Source organism: Myxocyprinus asiaticus, chromosome 25 (genome assembly GCF_019703515.2).
Source record: "Myxocyprinus asiaticus isolate MX2 ecotype Aquarium Trade chromosome 25, UBuf_Myxa_2, whole genome shotgun sequence".
NCBI lineage: Eukaryota > Metazoa > Chordata > Actinopteri > Cypriniformes > Catostomidae > Myxocyprinus > Myxocyprinus asiaticus.
The window spans coordinates 20363881-20383966 of record NC_059368.1 but is presented as its reverse complement, the minus strand read 5'-3'; the positions used below and the strand labels follow the sequence as shown (position 1 = coordinate 20383966).

Below are 20086 nucleotides of genomic sequence, written 5' to 3'. Positions count from 1 at the left end.
CACAACTATTTCTGGGCTTAAAAGATACAAAAACCAAATCAATGCAGAACATTGTATCTCAAAAGGAATACAATGTGGCCCCCTATGCACTACTTAAAGCCCGATGTGGCCCCTTTACCAAAATAGTTGCCCAGACCTGCTCTATAGACACAAAGGCTGGAGAGTGGAGAGGCCACTCATGTCAGCCTGCAACAAACATGCAACCCTTTTTTATTATTATTTAAAGTAATCTAATGTTTCGCACAGTAAATTATTTTGGTAATTTGTCTGTCTGTATTATTTATTTAGTCTTTCTTCCACTTACAGACACCAGGGGGCCAGCTGATGCAAACTTTGCTTTCAGACTTTGCATAGTTTGTTTGTTTGCTTGTTTTGCATGAAATGTATGTGTGTGGTTTTTTTTAACTGTGTTTAAAGCATGTGTTTATGGATATTTATGGATATTTATTTATTATGTATATGTATTACTATTATGTGCTTCTGTGTTGGATTGAATTTCGGATTGAATTTCTCCTGTGGGGATTAATAAAAGTATATCGTATCGTAAGTCATGAAGCTTTCCAATGATGCCACACTATACCATGTGAACAGGGTTATTCAGTGTGTAAATATGTAGGTAATGTAAGTACTTCAGCTATTCAATGTTTTTAACACTTAAAATTGTCAAGTGCTAAATGGCACACTTTCTGCCTGTTTCAATGTACATTTGGGGACCCACTTCTTCCTGTCTTTATCAGGCCATTAATTGGATACTTAAAAGATTTAAATAAAATTGATTTATTAAAACGAATTTGAGCTGACCTCCAATCAGTGATTCTATGCTTCCACAGCAAATCACATAATGTGCTTTCCCCACAATTTATACTTCATAACAGAATCTACATGATGCCACATCCAGATAATTGGATGGTACCAGTGTTGATCAATCAATTAAACGACCTTGGTTAGGGAGCAAGAAAGAAAAATCCATCTTGAAAAATGCACAATATGTGAGCAACATATTTGAAAAATTGGAGAGAACAAATGAGTCATTTAAAAAGGGTTGGAACAGATATGTTTTATTGAAGTAAAATTACAGACTGAATCGTGCCAATTAAAAGATGTACATAGATGTCATAGTTTGAAGAATGTGATTTATTCACTGAGTGTTTGCTTTTGTTGCTTCTGGTTATGATATCTTGTCAAACTTTATTAATCACAAACAAACAAAACTGCAAAATACAGAAAAACGATAAAATACGAAACCTATCAAAAAATACAATACAAAGGAGCATCAAGTAAAAATACATATCTACGGCATTGCAAATACTAACAATTACTTATTTCTTTTTCCTAAGAGTCAATTATGTTATCAATGCCACCGCACATAACAACAAGTTATTTTTTCCAAATAAGCATAGTGTGTATATACAAATAAAAGTACTACATTCCCATTTAATACATCTATTTAAAACCTGTGTCCTAAATTTTGTATAGGTCTGACAAATACAAAAGCGTTTGTGGCCTTTAAGCAATTTTTTTGTTGTATTTGTGCAAATATTAAATGAGAATGTACAGTAAATGCCATTTAATTCCTAATAGCTTAGAGCAAGTTCAGCAAACAGAAGCATTTATTTTTCAAACTTCTTTGTTCTCTCTGTATTGAGAGTCAGCACTGAAAATAGGCCTGTTCTCGTTCTTGATGATTTAGGAATTTGATCAGCCTTGGAGGAACTGGCAGCTTGTTTATTTTCTTCAGTCTGTTGATCCCAAGCAGTTTGCGGATTTTCAGTCTGCAGAGCTGCATCAGTGGGCGTGGAGGTGCTGCAATCAGAACCAGCAAATTAATACACAGGTGACTGAAATCATTTGCACATATGTGAATAATTAAAGCAACAGGTATGTTAAGATGTTTGGGTGCACATACTTGCTTTCTCTTTGATGCAGTTCCAGTCAGGGTAACTGTCCAGATGTTCAGTGAGTCTTGCACAGAGTTTCACATCACCAGCATAGTCAAGTAGCACGTCTATAATCGGTCCTGCCCAAAGTGAGTAATTGTCTGTGGAGATCATCTCACAGAACTAGTCAAATTAAAGTAAATTTAAAGTAAAGGTAAAGTTAACTGAAAGTAAGTAAAATAAAACAAATTTGTACAATTATATGACTCTGTACCTCAATAATGATTGCTCTAATGTCTTTGCAAAGTAAGCCTAATAACAAAGTATGTAAAATATATTAATATGGTACTATACGCATCATAATACAACACGAGATTTTATACAATACTGTGTGTAACCGGGGGTCCCTGCTCTGTCTCTCCACCAGGGGCCCTTGGCCTAAAAAGGGTGTAAGGCCCCAGCAATACATAACAATTCAAAGAACAAAAACACTTGTGTAATTTTGGTCTTTAATGAACCAAAGAGAGCGCATGTTACACTCCTTGTCTCTCTCCACTGGCTGCCGCTTGATGCATGTATCAAATTCAAGGCTCTGATGCTGGCATACAGAACAGTCACTGGGTCTGCTCCAGCATACCTAAAATCATTTCTGCAGAGCTACGCGCCCACAAGAAGCCTGCGGTCAGCTAAGGAACTTCGCCTTGTCGTACCAACACAAAGAGGCACCAAAACACTTTCCCGGACTTTCAGCTTCATCATACCTCGTTGGTGGATTGACCTTCCCAACTCCATCCGTGAAGCTGACTTTCTTGTTGCAATTTAATCTGTTTTGAATACTATTCTGATGCTAGTGAAACTTTGTAATATGGCACTTTTCGTACCACTGTCTCCTTAAGATGATTCACTTATGTTTTCCTCTTTTGTAAGTCGCTTTGGATAAAAGCATCTGCCAAATGAATAAATGCAAATGTAATTTGTGTGCTTCAAACCACCTACCTGAACGCAGGTCTTCTCTGTACTTTCATATCTGTTATGCCTCTGATTACGTGTTGTCTTTATAGGTGGATGAGGATTGCTGCCATAAATACAACTGAAGCATGACAAGGCATCGCAGCCATTATCCATCAGATACTTCAATAATGTCAGGTACTTCATGCAGAACATAAGAGTGGCTGGAAAGGTGGTTGGATGAGTTGGGATGCTGGCATTGACATCAGCACCATGTTCCACCAACAAAGTCACTGCTTTCATGCAACCCTGCCTCAGGGCTACCAGGAGTGGGTTGAACGTGTCCAGGTTTGGATTAGCACCGGCCTCCAGTAGCATGGTGGTCGCCTCGATGTTGTTATTTATGACAGCGAAATAGAGAGCTGTGCAGCGTCGATCTTCATACATTTTAGTACGATACTCAGACAACAGGGCATTGACATCAAAGCCGGCCTCAATCAGCAACTCAAGAACATCATCTCGGTTGCGCTCTGCTGCTAAATGCAGGGGGCTGATCCCGGAACGCCGCACTCTGGCTTTGCTCGTGGCTGGGATCAGCATGGATACTATCCTGAAAGTGAGAAGTTTTGTGCTCTTGTGTATTATCTGATTGTGTATACTTAAAGGGTAAGTTCTCCTCAAAATGAAAATTCTGTTAGCATTTACTAACCGTCATGTTGTTCCAAACCCCTATTACTTTTTTTCTTTTCTTTTGTGGAACACAAAAGGAGATTTTAGGCAGAATGAGAAACTGAGTCACCATTCACTTTCATGGAAAAAGATGCAATGAAAGTGACTAGTGACTTTGACTAACATTCTCACTCACATCTCCTTTTGTGTTCCACAAGAGAGAGAAAGTGAAATAGCTTTGCAGCAACATGGGGGTTGCTAAATGACTAAATGAGCTATCCCTTTAAGTGTAGAATTATCTCTTCATTTACTCACACTTATGCCATCCCAGATGTGTATGACTTTCATTTTTCAGCAGAACACAATTGAAGATTTTTAGAAGAATATTTCAGCTTTGTTGGTGCTCACAATGCAAGTGAATGGGTACCAACAGTTTGAAGATCCAAAATGCACATAAAGACAGCATAAAAGTAATCCATAAGACTCCAGTGGTTTAATCCATATCTTCAGAAGTGATATGAAAGTTGTGGGTGAGAAACAGATCAATATTAAAGTCCTTTTTCACTATAAATTCCTCTCCCTGCCCAGTAGGTAGCAATATGCACAAATAATGCCAATGTGTGAAATATGCATCACAAAATAATCTTTGTGTTGAGCAGAAGAAGAAAGTCATGCACATCTGGGATGGCATGAAGGTGAGTAAATGATGAGAGAATTTTCATTTTTTGCGTGAACTATTCCTTTAAATGTGACAAAGCACACTTACAGATATCATGTTAGAATGTGACACAGTTTGGTGACAATTATGTCTTCAGAAGAAGAGACTAATTATGCATGTAAATCTCTAAGAAGCTGGTTGGTATACAGTGTTTAATGATAATGACATTTTAAAGGAACTTTTCATGCTACCAAGAATTATGGTATGGGACGATTAGTTTTAGTTTAGATTAGTTTATTTATTTATTTTTTTTAGTTTTTTCGCAAATAAAAATATTTGCTCCTACTACTGGTTGTTACAAAGTCAAGCTTCTCGAATCAAGGTTACAGGTTAGCACCCTGTTGCCACAGCAAGGCTTTAAAGCAGCCATTTAGACTTACTTAGTTGTACTTTTGTGGGTACACCTGTAAGTGAGGAGGTCTCTGCTGAAAATTTATGCAAGATCATGAGATGTACTAAACCTAAACTCTCAAGAATCAATGTCCTCAGCATATTCAAAAGTTATTTAGAAAATTATGACCTGAAAACATTAGAAATTTCTCCCAAAATCTCCCACAACACCTACATTTATGAATTGATTATTAAATTCTGCATACCCATCATTGCCATGCTGGGCTGCAATATGGATTGGCAGCAGTCCTGTTTTTCCAGGCTTGTTGGTGTCTGCATTTTGAGAAAGAAGGAACTCTACAATGTCCTCATGACCATTCTTACAGGCCTCATACAGTGCTGTGGCTCCATCTGCTGCCTGGCTGTTGAGATCTGCACCTGATGAAGAAATAAAATGCAGGACAGGACAAGCAGATGTGTAGCCAAAATGTAAATCAGTCCAACAGTTATTTTTACACAGCACTCTCTTTCGTCTTTTACTGCTTTTTTTATTGTTTGGGTGCGAAGATCCATTTGACATTCATCATACAATAAAGTAATGATCCACACTCAGATGATAGATTTCTGTTACTTTGTATTACATGAATTTAGGGGAAATGGCAGCTGTTTCAGCACACTGAGAAAGGCCACACACTAAGGAAGGCTTGTGTGCTGAAATATCTGTCTTTTCCCCTAAATTCATGTAATAAAAAGTAACAGAAGTCTATCATCTGAGTTGCTGATCATCACTTCATTGTATTACAAATAGCCAAAATGTAAACCCACAATTGATGGAACAGATGGATTTTGTTGATGGACTTTCTAAGTTTAAGTCAAAGACAACCCTGCATGCAAACCATGACAATGAAATGTGTTACCATTTTTTAAAAGGAAGTGAAGTGCATCCACTTTTCCACTTTGGGCTGCCACAAAGATAGGTGTGATTCCGTACATATTGGGTATGCTGACTTTGGCTCCAGCTTTAACCAGCATCTCACAGATTTCCACATTGTTCCTGCACACAGCCTCATGCAGAGCAGTCCAGCCTTGAATACAGCTCTTATTCACCAAGGAACCATAGTTCAGTAGCATGGCAACCATTGATGGGTTCTCCTTCTCACAAGCTACAGATATGTTTAGAATTTATAACATTACCATCACACCACTGAAGGACATTTTAAATGAAGGGAAAGAATAAAAGATCTTTATAAGAATTCAAATAAAATGTGTTGGTGTAGCCAAGTGGTTAAAGATCAGGGCTAGTTATCCAAGTTGTTATGAGCTATCACCATAGTTCTCCAGTCACCATTCACTTTTGTTTTATTAGAAAAAAAAAGGTGCAATGAAAATTAATAATGACTGGGACTTAAATACATCATCTTCTGTGTTCCACAGAAAAAAAAAGAAAGTCAGATTGGTTTGGAATAAAATGAGGGTAAGTAAAATTCACAATCACAATTTTTATTTTTGGGTGAATTCTCCCTTAAACCTAAGGCTGCCTCTGAAATAAGTGTGCTGTAAGTATTTTTTGATCAATTTGGTTAATAAATGAATACTTATTATTATAATATTACCTCTGTAAAGGGGAGTCTCCTTGTCCTGATTGGTAATATCAGGGTCAGCCCCTCTCTCAAGAAGAGACTCCACACATGCAAGATGGTCCCTGGTCACAGCTAACATTAAAGCAGTCTGTTCCTTTAAAGTGCGCTGATTAATCATCCCAGGTTGAGCTTTGAGTACAGGGTTCATAAACAAAGCAAGAGCTATGTGTTAGAGCTCACTTAATAATGTTTGATAGAGTAATTCTCAAATGAGTGGGAATAGCACTCTACCTCTTAGTAGAATTTTGATACATTGATCTTGTCCATAATATGCTGACTCATGCAAAGGAATCCATCCATATTTATTTGGTGTAAGGAGGCTGCACTCAAGTTTCTTAACCAATAGTTTCACTGTTCCAACATCTCCTTCCCAAATAGCCTTAACAATTGGCTCCATCCCCCTACAAGAGAAAACGTTTTTATTTTGAAGTGTTGCAGATGAGAGGATGTTCAATGTACCTCTCATATGCAACATAATAAACTCTTTTGTGTTCATGTGACAAATTTGGGAGATTACATTACTCACTCTTCAGGCTCAGGTGTGACCTGCATAGAGCCATCATGTCTTCGGTATGCCACCATGCGTTTGCCATTGCCAGTAATGAAGTGACTCTCTGAGAACACAGCCTCTGGATTTGTTATTTCTCTTTTGGAGAAAAAAAAATATGTTTAGATATATTCAGATAAGTGTTACTATGCTTCATTAATTTACTAGAGATTGCACAATCACTGGACTCATTTCACCACTGAACGTTTTACAGGATGACTGTAACCAGGCTCTATATATATTGTCAAGGAGGAAGCAGAGGACGGAAACTTCAACTGAAATGATGGGTTTTATTTTTACACTCAATAGATAAATACTGCTTTTCAGCACAGTCTTCCCAAACACATTAACACGTCGACACACACAGGACATGCGTGCCAGTCTCTCTCTCTCTCCGCCTATGCTGTTCTCTCCCTCTTTATAGCTCTCCCCAGCATTTCTGCAATGAGATACAGCTGTTAATCATCAAGAGTGCTCTCAGGTGTGAATCCTTACCGCTCTCTCTCCGGACGAACGCTCCACCACGGCCCAACCTCCACATACACCCACCGCCTGACTCAGGGCAGGGAGCCATCCGGCCTGTCCCCTTCTGGAGAACAGCTATCTGTGCCCCTGGTCTGTGGACCACTCCAAACTTAAAAGGCTGTAAAGCCAGATACCAACGGGTGATCCGTGCGTTAGCATCCTTCATGCGGTAGAGCCACTGGAGTGGTGCATGGTAAAAACAGAGGGTGAAGGCCCACCCCAACAGACAGTATCAGAGGGTAAGAACAGCCCATTTGATGGCCAGACATTCCTTCTCAATAGTGCTGTACTTAGCCTCTCTCAGCGATAGCTTGCTACTAATGTACAGCACTGGTCGCTCCTCCTCCTCCACTACCTGTGAAAGCACCACCCCAGCCCCCTGTCGAAAGTGTCCATCTGTAAAACAAATGGGAGAGAGAAATTAGGTGCATGTAAAAGTGGTCCGCCGCAAAGTGCAGCTTTTACCTGTGTAAATGCCTGTTGACACTGTTCCTTCCACTGGACTGAGTCTGAAGCTCTCTTTCTAGTGAGATCGTTCAGCAGGCTGGTGACCTCAGAATAATTAGGCATAAACCTTCTATAGTAGCCAGCCAGCCCCAGGAACTGTCTCACCTGCATGTAACTCAAGTGGAACCTCAGATACCGTACCTCCACCCATCCAATTGTGCACTTTTTCGGGTTTTCTGTGAGTCCCGCTCGTCGCAGCGACCTCAGAACAGCCCTCAGATGCTGCATGTGCCGCTGCCAATCATACTGTATATAATGATGTCATCCAGATAGGCAGTGGCATAAGCAGAGTGTGGTCTGAGGACTCGGTCCATAAGGCGCTGAAACGTAGCCGGGGCCCTGAACAAACCGAACGGAAGGGTCACGAATTGGTGTAAACCAAATGGTGTGGAGAAGGCCGTTTATTCATGGGACATCAGCACTAAGGGAATCTGCCAATAACCCTTTGTCAAATCCAGTGTCGAGTAAAAGCGAGCTGTCCCCAACCGATCGAGCAAATAATCAATACGAGGCATTGGGTATGCATAAAATTTAGACACCGCATTGACTTTCCTATAATCCACACAGAACCGCACTGACTCATCGCACTTAGGGACTAGAATGACCAGGCTGGACCAATCACTGTGGGATTCTTCTATTACTCCCATATTGAGCATTGCATCTAATTCTTCCTGAACTACTTTTTTCTTGTGCTCGAAAAGTCGGTAGGGACGACTACGTACCACTACCCTGGGCATAGTCTCGATGTGGTGCTGAATGAGGTTTGTACGACCAGGTAGAGGCGAGAACACGTCTGCAAATTCTTTTTTAAAAACTTGGCAACCTCTGTGACTTGAGACGGTGAGAGGTGGTCCCCACAAGTGACCGGGGTGAGATCTATCTCTTCGTTTTACCTCATAATTGAGATCTCCCACTCATTGTGTGACCTCAAAGGGTCCTTGCCACTTGGCGAGTAATTTGGAGCTTGATGTTGGGAGTAATATAAGCACTTTGTCTCCTGGTGCAAATTCCCATAGCTGAGCTCCCCTGTCATGCAGTCGGCTTTGACGTTCTTTGACGTTCTCCCATTTTAGTTGACCCAAAGTGTGGAGTTTTGCTCTAAGATCAAGAACGTACTGAATTTCGTTTTGACTGTTTGAAGGTCCCTCCTCCCAAGCTTCCCACATGATGTTGAGCACACTGCGTGGCCGACACCCATACAGCAGCTCGAATGGGAAAAACCCTATGGAGGCTTGGGGAACCTCTCGAACTGCGAATAACAGTGGTTCGAGCAACTTATCCCAATTCTTTGTGTCCTCGTGCACGAATTTACGAATCATATTTTTCAGGGTTTTATTAAATCGTTCCACCAACCCATCTGTTTGTGGGTGGTAAACACTGGTGCAAATCGATTTAATACCCAATAATTTGTACAGTTAGCATAGTGCATGTGACAAATGTAGTGTCTTGATCAGTGAGGATTTCTTTCGGAATCCCCACTCGGGAGATTATTCTGAAGAGTGCCTCCGCAACACTATGTGCTGAGATATTGCGCAGAGGCACTGCTTCCAGATATCGCGTTGCATAGTCCACCAGAACTAATACAAAGCAATGTATAAGCGTTTTAATGGCCTGACGAGGTCCATGCCAACTCTTTCTAAAGGGACTTCAATTAGTGGTAGAGGGCACAATGGCGCTTTTGGGGTGGCCGGTGGATTCACCAGCTGACATTCATGGCATGCCGCACACCATCTGCGCACATCCCCGAGAATGCCCGGCCAATAGAAACAAGCCATTATACGGTTCAGTGTTTTTCCCTGTCACAAGTGTCCCGCCATCGGATTATAATGAGCCACCTGGAATAATATTTCCTGACAGCTCTTTGGTACTAACAACTGGGTTGTATTTTCCTTTGTCTGAGTGTCCTATGTCACTCAATACAACCGATCATTAATGATTGCAAAATATGGATATGCGAGTGCAATGTCTGGCTGGAGGCGTTGACCATCAATTACTTTCACCTGATCTAAGGCGTTCCTAAGAGTCTCATCTCGTGTCTGCTCCAGAGGGAAATCCCCTGCAGGGAATCCTCTAAGGGCTAGGGAAGCCAGCACTTCCCCCTCCCTTACGTCATCCTGACGTGAAGCTGATGTAGATGGACCTGGCTCCGCCTCCCCAGCCAGTGAATCTGAAACCACACACCGAGACACTTTGTTACAGGACCCACCCACACAAATTCCCCTCAATAAAGCAGTAAATGCTGCCAATTCATACCCAAGATTAGTGGATGCATGAAGTGGAGAATAACCGCAGCCTCAACTCTATGCTTTTTCCCATGGCATTTAATGATGAGGGTAACCAAAGGCTAATCATGAACATCCCTGTGCACACACATTACCTTCACCCTCCTATTTGTGCCCAATGCCTCGTTTTGAATCAAACATTGGTGAATTGTGGTTTGATTACAACCAGAATAAACCAATGCTTTATATGCACCCCCTTAACATTCACAGGTATTTTGTATGCTCCGGCTCAATTGGGGGAAGCCTACGGTGAATCAGGAACCCGGACCAATGTTTCCAGCTCCATTACTGGACATTGGTCCCGGAATTGCCCAGGGTTCCTGTGTCACCGGCAGGCCAGCCCAGATTTTACACCTGCACTTACAGCGGCAGGTTCCACAACCTGGTGGGGAGAGCATAGAGAGAGAGGGGTTAGAGGTAGTTGAGCAGACCCCCGGAGCCAGGCTGATGGCTTCGGAGGGGGAATTCCCCTTTTCTGAGGCGCAGAAATAGGGTGAAAGGAAGGGGTAGGATGGGAAAAAGAGACAGAGCAAGAGGGAGAGTGAGAGTGAGAGCGAGAGTGTGTGGGATCTTTTCCCTTTGGTATGCCTATATATGGCCCTCAGCCAGTTGGACACCGGGCGGTGGCACTGGAACCACTCTGCCATTCCTTTCGGTAGATGATGGATGAACTGCTCCAGCACCACTAGAATGATGACTTCCTCTGCATCGCGGTCTTCAGCCAACAGCCATTTCTGACATCATTGCGTCACGTAGCTGTTGAGCGAATGCAAACGTGCGGCCACGCTCGTCAAGCTTCAGCGAACAAAACTGTTGCCGGTGTTGTTCAGGGCTGTGGCCAACCTGCTGCAAGATGGTCTTCTGGAGGTCATCATACACCAGGAGATTAACTGCCGGCAGATGTTGGGCCACGAGTTGAGCTTCCCCTGACAACAGTGGAAGGAGCCTGGCCACCCACTAGGCACGCAGCCACTTCCAGATCTCAGCAGTCTTTTCGAACAAGTCCAGAAAGGACCCCATTTTCATGAGGGCGACCGGAGACACGGTGGCGGCTGTGTCCAGGGAAGTGCTCGGGGCTTTCTCCTGGTGTAGTAAGCTCCGGCTCACCTGCCGGTCCTCTGCTTGAGCCTGGAGAATCTCATGGAAGCGACGATCCTGATCTTTACGAAGCTCAAGCAGGGCTTGATGTTGGGTATGCTGCGTGCTGGCGAGGGATTGGATGACTCCGACCAAAGGCGAGGACTCCATATCGGCGTGCACTTCCTCCAAAAATTCTGGGTTTCGGCACCAGTGTAACAATGTTCTATATATTTTGTCAAGGAGGAAGCAGAGGACGGAAACTTCAACTCAAACGATGGGTTTTATTTTCACACTCAATAGATAAATAGCACAGTCTTCCCAAACACATTAACACGTCGACACACACAGGACATGCATGCCAATCTCTCTCTCTCTCTCTCTCTCTCTCTCTCTCTCTCTCCGCCTCTGCTGTTCTCTCCCTCTTTATAGCTCTCCCCAGCATTTCTGCAATGAGATACAGCTGTTAATCATCAAGAGTGCTCTCAGGTGTGAACCCTTACCGCTCTCTCTCTCTCCGGACGAACGCTCAACCACACCTCAAACTCCAAAATGACTTAAAATTTTTCTATTTTTTTTATCTGCTCCAACCCATTTTCAAAACTGATCAATGTTACTTACAGTTGCATTTAGTAATATTTTGTGTATGTTGAAATGACACCTGCCTGGCCGCATAGATCATCATCACCCAAGAGCTAAAGTTCTCAATTACCGAAGCCATTGTAGAAATTAGCTATTCACAATGAGCTATTCAGCTATTATGATTTATATATCCTGTGAGTAAAAGTGTCCAACACAGGGGATTATCGAGATAAAAAAATATATATTTCTTTGATCGTATGATCTCAACATGGTGGTGCTCATGAATGTGCACCCAACACCACATGTAGAATAAAACAGCATTTTCTCTAAGACTGATATGACTACAGTCTTCATGTGAGTGTACATCATTATAACTTGAAATTACCAACATGTTAACTCTGAAATACCCAATCAGGGTCAGAAGGGCAGAAATGACATCACAAGTGACAAACATGCCATTGAAATTCAAAAAGTTTGGCACCATAATGGATTCCTGTTTTGTTTTTTTATTTTGTTTTTATTTGTTTTTTGGAACATCTGATGTATTTCTTAAAATTATATTCTAAGTCTAGCTAATTATTCTAATTATTCAGATGGAGAATTTATCTTAATGAATTTATGAAACTGAAGTATTTGACATAAAAGGATGCCAGACAGTGTGTTTTTTTTTTTTTTTTATTTGGTTAAAAAATACCCCTGAAAATCAACTCCAGGGGGGCAAATATTATATATACCTGTATATATGTATATATATATATACACAGGGTTGGGAGGGTTACTTTTTAAATGTATTCCACTACAGATTACAGAATACGTGCTGTAAAATGTAATTTGTAATGTATTTCGTTAGATTACTCAAGGTCAGTAACGTATTCTAAGTACTTTGGATTACTTCTTCAGCACTGGTAGATTTTTTCATGTATTTTGACTATAAAAACCTAAATATCTCATGCAGTGTTGTTTCTAAAACAAGATGAATAAAATTGATCTTGTTTTAAGGATTTTTAGATATTTTTACAGGAAAACAATACAAAAATTATTGTCAAGAATACGATTTTTTGGGGGCCTGGGTAGCTCAGCGAGTAAAGATGCTGACAACCACCCCTGGAGCTGCAAGTTCGAATCCAGGGCATGCTGAGTGACTGCAGCCAGGTCTCCTAAGCAACCAAATTGGCCCGGTTAATAGAGAGGGTAGAGTCACATGGGGTAACCTCCCTGTGGTTGCTATAATGTGGTTCGCTCTTGGTAGGGCGCGTGGTGAGTTGTGCATTGATGCCGCGGAGAATAACGTGAAGCCTCCACAAACGCTATGTTTCCGTGGTAACACGCTCAACTAGCCACGTGATAAGATGCGTGGATTGACATCTCAGGCGCGGAGGCAACTGAGAGTCATCCTCCGCCACCCGGATTGAGGTGAGCCACTATGCCATCATGAGGACTTAGAGTGCATTCAGACAGTCAGTCCGAGCATCTTATCACGTGGCTTGTTGAGCGCGTTACCGCAGAGACATAGCGCGTGTAAGGCTGGCACCAGGATGTCTACACCCAAAAGGCTCTGTGAGAGCCAACTTCATAAAACTCTCACATAGAAGAGGCTCTGTGAGAGCCAACATCATAAAACTCTCACACAGAAGAGCATCTCTACCTGAGACAACACACCCTACTTTTTAAGGACCATAAAATGCAAATCTCACATCTGCCCCCTCTCTCACCTCAGGTCACTTTAAGGATACTAAAAACTAAGTTATGACGTATCCTGTTCTGTAATGTAAAAGGTTTTCTGATCATACATGTTTGGTATCATTCAAGAGGTCTCAGTGTAACTGGTAAAACAGTCTCATTCCCTTTCAGTAAAGTCAAATCACAAGTAAGATTTAAGAACTTAGTAAAATACTGTATTCTATCTGGAGCATGCCCCCCTCCCAGATCTCTTACAGGAACCATCAGATTAGGTGCATTCTTTGTAAACATCAAACGACCTACTCAATCACAAGTTTCAAAGGTCTAATTACAACCCCTTAAATTGTAAACCAAATCCTGAATAACATCAAACAAACACATCTGAAATAACAATAGAATTATTTGATATTTAAGGAGGGTTGGCAGAGGAGCTCAGGGAGTCTGTATTCAGATATCCCGCACAATTGCTTTGTGTAGTTTTCTCTACCAGGAATCTGTATTCAGATATATCACACAATTGCTGTGTGTAGTTTTCTCTATCAGGAATCTGTAATCAGATCTCCCGCACAATTGCTGTGTGTCACTTTGACTTGTCTTTTATTTTAGAAATGTTTGTTTATTCTGATCATGTGTGAAATTGGCTTTGATTGATTTTGTAACTTATGTTTTAAATCCTACCTGGCAAATAAATTGTTACTTTTTGATTTATTCTGTATTCATCCGAAATCATTTATCACCGGTAGATTCGAGGGACACCTTTTGTTACCGTAAACTTATGTCTAGGATAATGATCATTACTGGAGCTTATGAATAGGAGAAAACCACGTAAGACTACCAGTCACTGCTTATCACCGCCTTAGCAAGTTGTATGAAGTGTGACTAAATAAAACTATCATCTGGTTATGAGCAAGCAGTAGGCGGCTGAACCAGATGATATTAGTAAACCCTGCAACCTCTGACTATGAACAGACTGGCGATTTTGTGTCCGAGAGATCTATGTAATTAATCGGCTGGCATATGACTCTAAGCGACAATCGGGACCCGAATGATAGGATAATGAAAATTAAGACGATTCAGAGTAACCAATAACTTAAAAACACCAATTTAAAGAATGATCAGAAATAAATTAGAGCTGTAATCTAAATTAGAGGTCAACTTAAATTGGAGTCAGATTAATATAAGTTGGAGTCAGATAAAATTAATAACGGAGTCAACTGATAAAGTGCAAATTAATAATAAGTGGTTTTGGTTCAGCGCTCAGAAAAGACAGAACAACGCAGAAACCTTCAGGGGCCATTCTATTGGAATCTGACATCGGACCAAATAGTTTTGGATTTTTTCAATACCCCTTTTTCTTATTTACACACGTGTGGAGGCTTGACGCTATTGTCCGCGGCATCCAAGCACAACTCACCACGTGCCCCACCGAGAGCGAACCACATTATTGCGACCATGAGGAGGTTACCACGTGTGACTCTACCCACCCTAGCAACCGGGCTAATTTGGTTGCTTAGGAGAACTTAGGAGACCTTAGGATTCGAACTCGTGACTCCAGGGGTGGTAGTCAGCATCTTCATTAGCTGAGCTACCCAGGCCCCCCAACGAGAATTTTCTTGATAAAAAAATATGATCGTGCCTGGTAATGTGCATGTAAAATGGCTAGAAATAGCGTTTTAGCTAAGCGTAAAGCTGACAATTTACACAAGGTTTATTTCTATTTCTTCTGCTCCAAACTTATTTCAAACTTACTTCTCTGTCTGCTTGTATGAATGTAACACATCATAAGAAAGTGTTTCACTGCTGTTCAAATGCACTTTGGATCACATCATTTATATGTATAAATGTTTTCCATCTGAAACGACTAAATATTAAATGAAACAAATGACAATAAAATGCAAAGTAATCTCTTCAGTAATCAAAATACTTTTTTGAATGTAACTGAATTCTAATTACCAATTATTCAAATTGTAACTGTAGTGGAATACAGTTACTTATATTTTGTATTTTAAATACATAATCCTGTTACAGGTATATATATATATATATATATATATATATATATATATATATATATATATATATATATATATACTGTATACTGTAGATATAAAGTGAATTTCTGACTTTCAGTGATGGCTCCAAGGGCATCAATGGATGTCTACTGGAAGAATTTATGATCTTCAAGGTCAGATTACAGGGAAAGTCCAAACAAGTGGATTGGGGCACAGTAAAGTATAGTGTCTCTATTTTTATACATGGTGGCATGTGAACTTCTTGCAGTGCTCCACTTGGACCTCTTTCAAATGTTGTCTGTTGCCATTAAATGGAGAGGAACAGGTGTGAAGCAGTTGTGTCAGCCATCGGAGAAGTTGCTATGCATCTGTAAGTGATATTGTGACCTTCCCTTTTGAGCTGCATCATCAAAGCATGACTGGAAATTTCAAATGGCAACACATTAACATGTGTGTTTTGATAATATCAAACCTCTTTGTTTTACATTGAGAAATACTCTAATGCTCAAGGAAATCACCCTGCATCTTCATAGACCAAAGATTGTTTACAAATGTATGTGTACTTTTTTCCAGTAGTCTGGTTGTTACTTTCTGGATTGGATAAATAAAAGAAATATCTGTTGAAAGAAATAGTTTAGCTTGCTGTCAATTTAAAGGTATAGCAAGTTGAAAATGTGTGCAGATATTTTACAGTTAGCTTATGCACTCACTAATTGAATAACAAAGTGACCTTACAATAAGTCCTACTTCTGAGTAACACAATTTTTTTTTTCTTTTTTTTTTTGGGAAAGTTATCTAAGACTATGTAAAATATATATATATATATATATATATATATATATATATATATATATATATATATATATAAACATATACATATGCAATTTGTTGTGAATGAGAACCAATATTAGTGAGACATAAATGTAACTTTGTACCTGGGGGGATTGGCAGGGCATGCACCTGGTGCAGACTGCTGCTGCTGCTGAGGACGACGTGATAGTGGAACTGGGCGGGATAATGCTGGCCTGCTCAAAACAGTAGAGGGCTTTGTGGTTTCAGTCCCAGAAGCAGAGCTATGGGCATCAGAAAGACTGCGCTCAACTGCCAGCTGTAAGAGCTCATCATCAGACAAGGTGCTGTAAAGACTGTAGTCAGCAAATTCCATACTGTTGCCTGTGGTACCCAGCATGGACACACTGGCAGCTGCCATGATGGATCTTGGATCTTAAGACAATAAAAACAAATTAATTACATAATGAAAGATACCTACTGGGCAGACATCTGTCATACAGTAGCATTGCATATGTAGTCAAGGGCATAGATTATAATTGGGGGAGGGGTTACCTCCCCCCCATCCCCCCTGGAATCTACGCCCTTGTACGTAGTCATTTACATGTTTGCTTTTATCCAAAGTGTCTTACAAATGAGGAATACAGCAAAAGCAAATCATCCTAAGGAGGCAATTATAGGAGAAGTGCTGCAATACAAAGTTTCAATTTTGCACAGAGAAATACATACAGATAGGAAAGTGAGAGAGTGTAGATGTTTTTTATTTTTTGTATGGAGAAGACAGTTAGTAAATTAGTTAATCAAGTGCTAATAAAAGAGATGCACCTTTAGATGTTTCTTGAAAATAGCAAGAGAATCGGCTGCTCGGGTGGAAATGGGAAGGCTGTTCTACCAGCTAGGAATAATGGAAGTGAAATTCTGGGAATGTGATTTTGTGCCTCTACGAGATGGTACCACAAGGTGTGGCTCATTCGCTGACCGCAGGCTTCTGGAGGACACATAGATTTGAAGAATTGAGTGTAGAGAAGGCGGGTGCAAAGCCAGTGGCAGTTATACACAGGTGGCCAAAAGACTGGAATAATGTTCAGATTTTGCTGTTTCGGAAAGAAATTGATACTTTAATTCACCAAAGTGGCATTCAACTGGTCACAAAGTATAGTCAGGACATTACTGATGTAAAAAACAGCATCATCACTCACATTTGAAAAATCTAATCTAGACAGACCCCATTTCTAGCAGCCATCACTCCAACACCTTATCCTTGAGTAATCATGCTAAACTGCTAATTTGGTACTAGAAAATCACTTGCCATTATATCAAACACAGCTATTTGGTTTGTTAAATGAAGCTTAGCATTGTCTTTGTGTATGTTTTTTTAGCAAAATCTGTACATTATTCATACTTTTGGCCGCCAGTGTATATGCGAGCATCAGTGCCTTGAACTTGACGTGAGCAACCACTGCAGCCAATTCAGTGAGACTTGGGCTTGGTGAAGACCAAATGTGCCACTATGTTCTGGATCAGTTGAAGAGGTTTGATTGTATATGCAGGAACCCTGCCAGAAGAGCATTGCAGTAGTCCAGTCTTGAATAACAAGAGCTTGGACAAGGAGATGTGTAGCATACTCAGATAAAAATGGTCTAATCTCTCTAATATTGTACAGTGCAAATCTGTAAGTTCAGACTGTCTTTGCGATGTGGTCGGTGAAGTTCAACTGATCGTCAAACAGTACCTTGGATGGTGTAATCGTTGATGAGTCAAGCTGAATTGTGAAGCCATATAGTCATCTGTTTCTCACAAAATATATTCATATTACTTAATTTCACACATGGCTTGCTTAATTAGTATTGTCCTATCGTACACTGTATAACTGAGATGCAACTGAAGGGGTAATTGACTAAGAATGAATTTTGTCCACAGATTGCCTTGTTTTTTGTTGTTGTTGTTGTTGTTTTGTTTTTTTGTTTTTTTGCACACAGTGTCTGTTGTTTTAGCACCTGAATTACTAAAGTAATCATGCAAATCAAGTAATGGTGCAATCATGCCCCCAAAAGTGAAGAGATTAATTACATTGCACAATTCCAGACCTTGCGGTTTAGTCCTGAGAGCTAGGTTGTGGAGAATGCAGGCTACCATGCTCTGGGATACTTAAATTTGAATTTGATCTGTTGAATGCCGGACAGACACTCAACTGGACATACAGTACTGTGCAAAAGTCCTAGGCACATAAGATATTTCATGTCTTATGATGGTTATTTATATCTGCTACTTTAGTGTGTCAATAGGAAATATACATTTTATACTCCCAAACATTCCTTTTGCAAATAGAATAGAATAGAATAGAACAGAATAGAATAGAAGAACAGGGAGCCCTGCAACAGATGGCATGGCCCTCACAGAGCCCCCCACTGAACATCGGGTCAGTCTGGGATTACATGAAGAGACAGAAGCAATTGAGACAGCCTAAATAGATAGAAGAACTGTGGTGAATTCTCCAAGAAGCTCGATACATCCTATCTGCCCACAACCAAGAAAAACTGTGTCCAGGTGTAAGTAGGAGAATTTGTGCTGTTTTGAAGGCAAAAGTGTTCACACCAAATATTGATTTAGCTCTTTTTCTGTTTACTGGACTTTGTATGACATTAATTGATTAATGAAAACTATTTATGTCATTATTTTTTTAAGGAATCCTCACTTTTTCACAAGTGCCTAAAACTTTTGCACAGTACAGTTACAATGCTCTTCTGCATCATTTGATCAACATTTGATGAATTATTGGCACTACAATCAATAGAAAATGTACACAAATGGCTCTTTTAAACTAATTTCTGTTCACTGCCTGGTTTCAGTTAATGGTAATAGCAGACCATTAACTGCTGCAGGCAAATAGCACTGTGTTTTGTAAATAAGGCGTAATCTATAGTATTCCTAATTTATGTAGAAAGGAGGAATGTTTGCGCTGAAAATATAATGCAGCTAAAATATTACAATACAGTGCTATTTCCGCATTAAACACCTGGTTAACATGGATTGTGGGTGTTTAGTGAATAAGAACTAAACATTCAGTAAGTTTGCCGCTGAGTGTTGTGATTTGATGGTAATTCAGACACATTTTATGGAAATTATGCAGTTTAGCTACAATATTTTATGAAATTCCTATACTATGTGATTTGTAATTTAGGGCACAAAGTGACTTTGAATACTGTTTTGCAAATCATACGTTTGGCTGCATATCTTGGCCAAATGTTTAATTTGTATCATTTCATGTCTGTGTTCACAGCTTCATGCAGAGTGACCTTATTACCCATCAACATTCACCATACAGTACAATTAATGCTTTTGTTATATGCAGGTCAGAAAAATCAATCAATCAATCAATCAATCAAACAAACAAACAAACAAAAATCATGCATTTCATTTTATTAAAAAAAGAGAAAAGATAAAGGAACACATAATTTTAACTGAAGAGTTGGACTCAGTACCATAACTGAATGAATGATGATGTTTTGCATCTTTCAACACTTGTTCAGTATTAATGTTCAGATATGTCCTGCTACTGAATGATCACTTTTATATCACACCATACAAAAAAACAAAACAAAACTTGGTACTTACCCACTTCACAGTTGATTTTTCTTTCTTTCTTTCTTAATTTGGATCAGGTTTCCAAACAAAAAATGTTTTATCTGTTTTTCTTAATGTCCGGTGTTGCACACTTGACACTTGCTTGCACTGAGAAAACTTTAGCTCTCTGCAATGAGAAGCCTTTAACTGTCACCAAACACCCGACTGTTTAGAGGATGTTTCTGGAGAGTACATGTGACATGCAGGGTGCCAAGTTTTTTAACCTCTTAGCTATGGCTTCTTTTGAGAGGTATCAGACCTAGATTATGAAAACCGTCT

General features: G+C 40.1%; 1 protein-coding gene across 6 annotated transcripts; it reads right to left on the bottom strand.

The window, feature by feature from the left end:
- Positions 1 to 1043: 1043 nt before the first annotated feature.
- On the bottom strand, positions 1044 to 19993 carry LOC127416277 (ankyrin repeat and SOCS box protein 2-like). 6 transcript variants are annotated; one of them, XM_051655533.1, is made up of 12 exons: positions 16330 to 16445; positions 9762 to 9928; positions 7225 to 7650; positions 6709 to 6828; positions 6414 to 6583; positions 6156 to 6311; positions 5460 to 5705; positions 4809 to 4980; positions 4593 to 4637; positions 2874 to 3435; positions 1907 to 2060; positions 1044 to 1803 (listed from the first exon to the last, which is right to left on the bottom strand). In XM_051655533.1, exons 4-12 carry the CDS (start codon positions 6762 to 6764, stop codon positions 1649 to 1651), a joined length of 1716 nt encoding a protein of 571 aa, XP_051511493.1. In that variant the 5' UTR covers positions 6765 to 6828; positions 7225 to 7650; positions 9762 to 9928; positions 16330 to 16445; the 3' UTR covers positions 1044 to 1648. The 6 variants fall into 6 exon arrangements, 5 of the variants coding, with proteins under 5 accessions (XP_051511493.1, XP_051511490.1, XP_051511491.1 ...); XM_051655530.1 differs by lacking the exons at positions 7225 to 7650; positions 9762 to 9928 and adding an exon at positions 19799 to 19985 and having other exon boundaries at positions 16330 to 16618; XM_051655531.1 differs by lacking the exons at positions 7225 to 7650; positions 9762 to 9928 and adding an exon at positions 19799 to 19985 and having other exon boundaries at positions 4593 to 4616; positions 16330 to 16618.
- Positions 19994 to 20086: the final 93 nt, after the last annotated feature.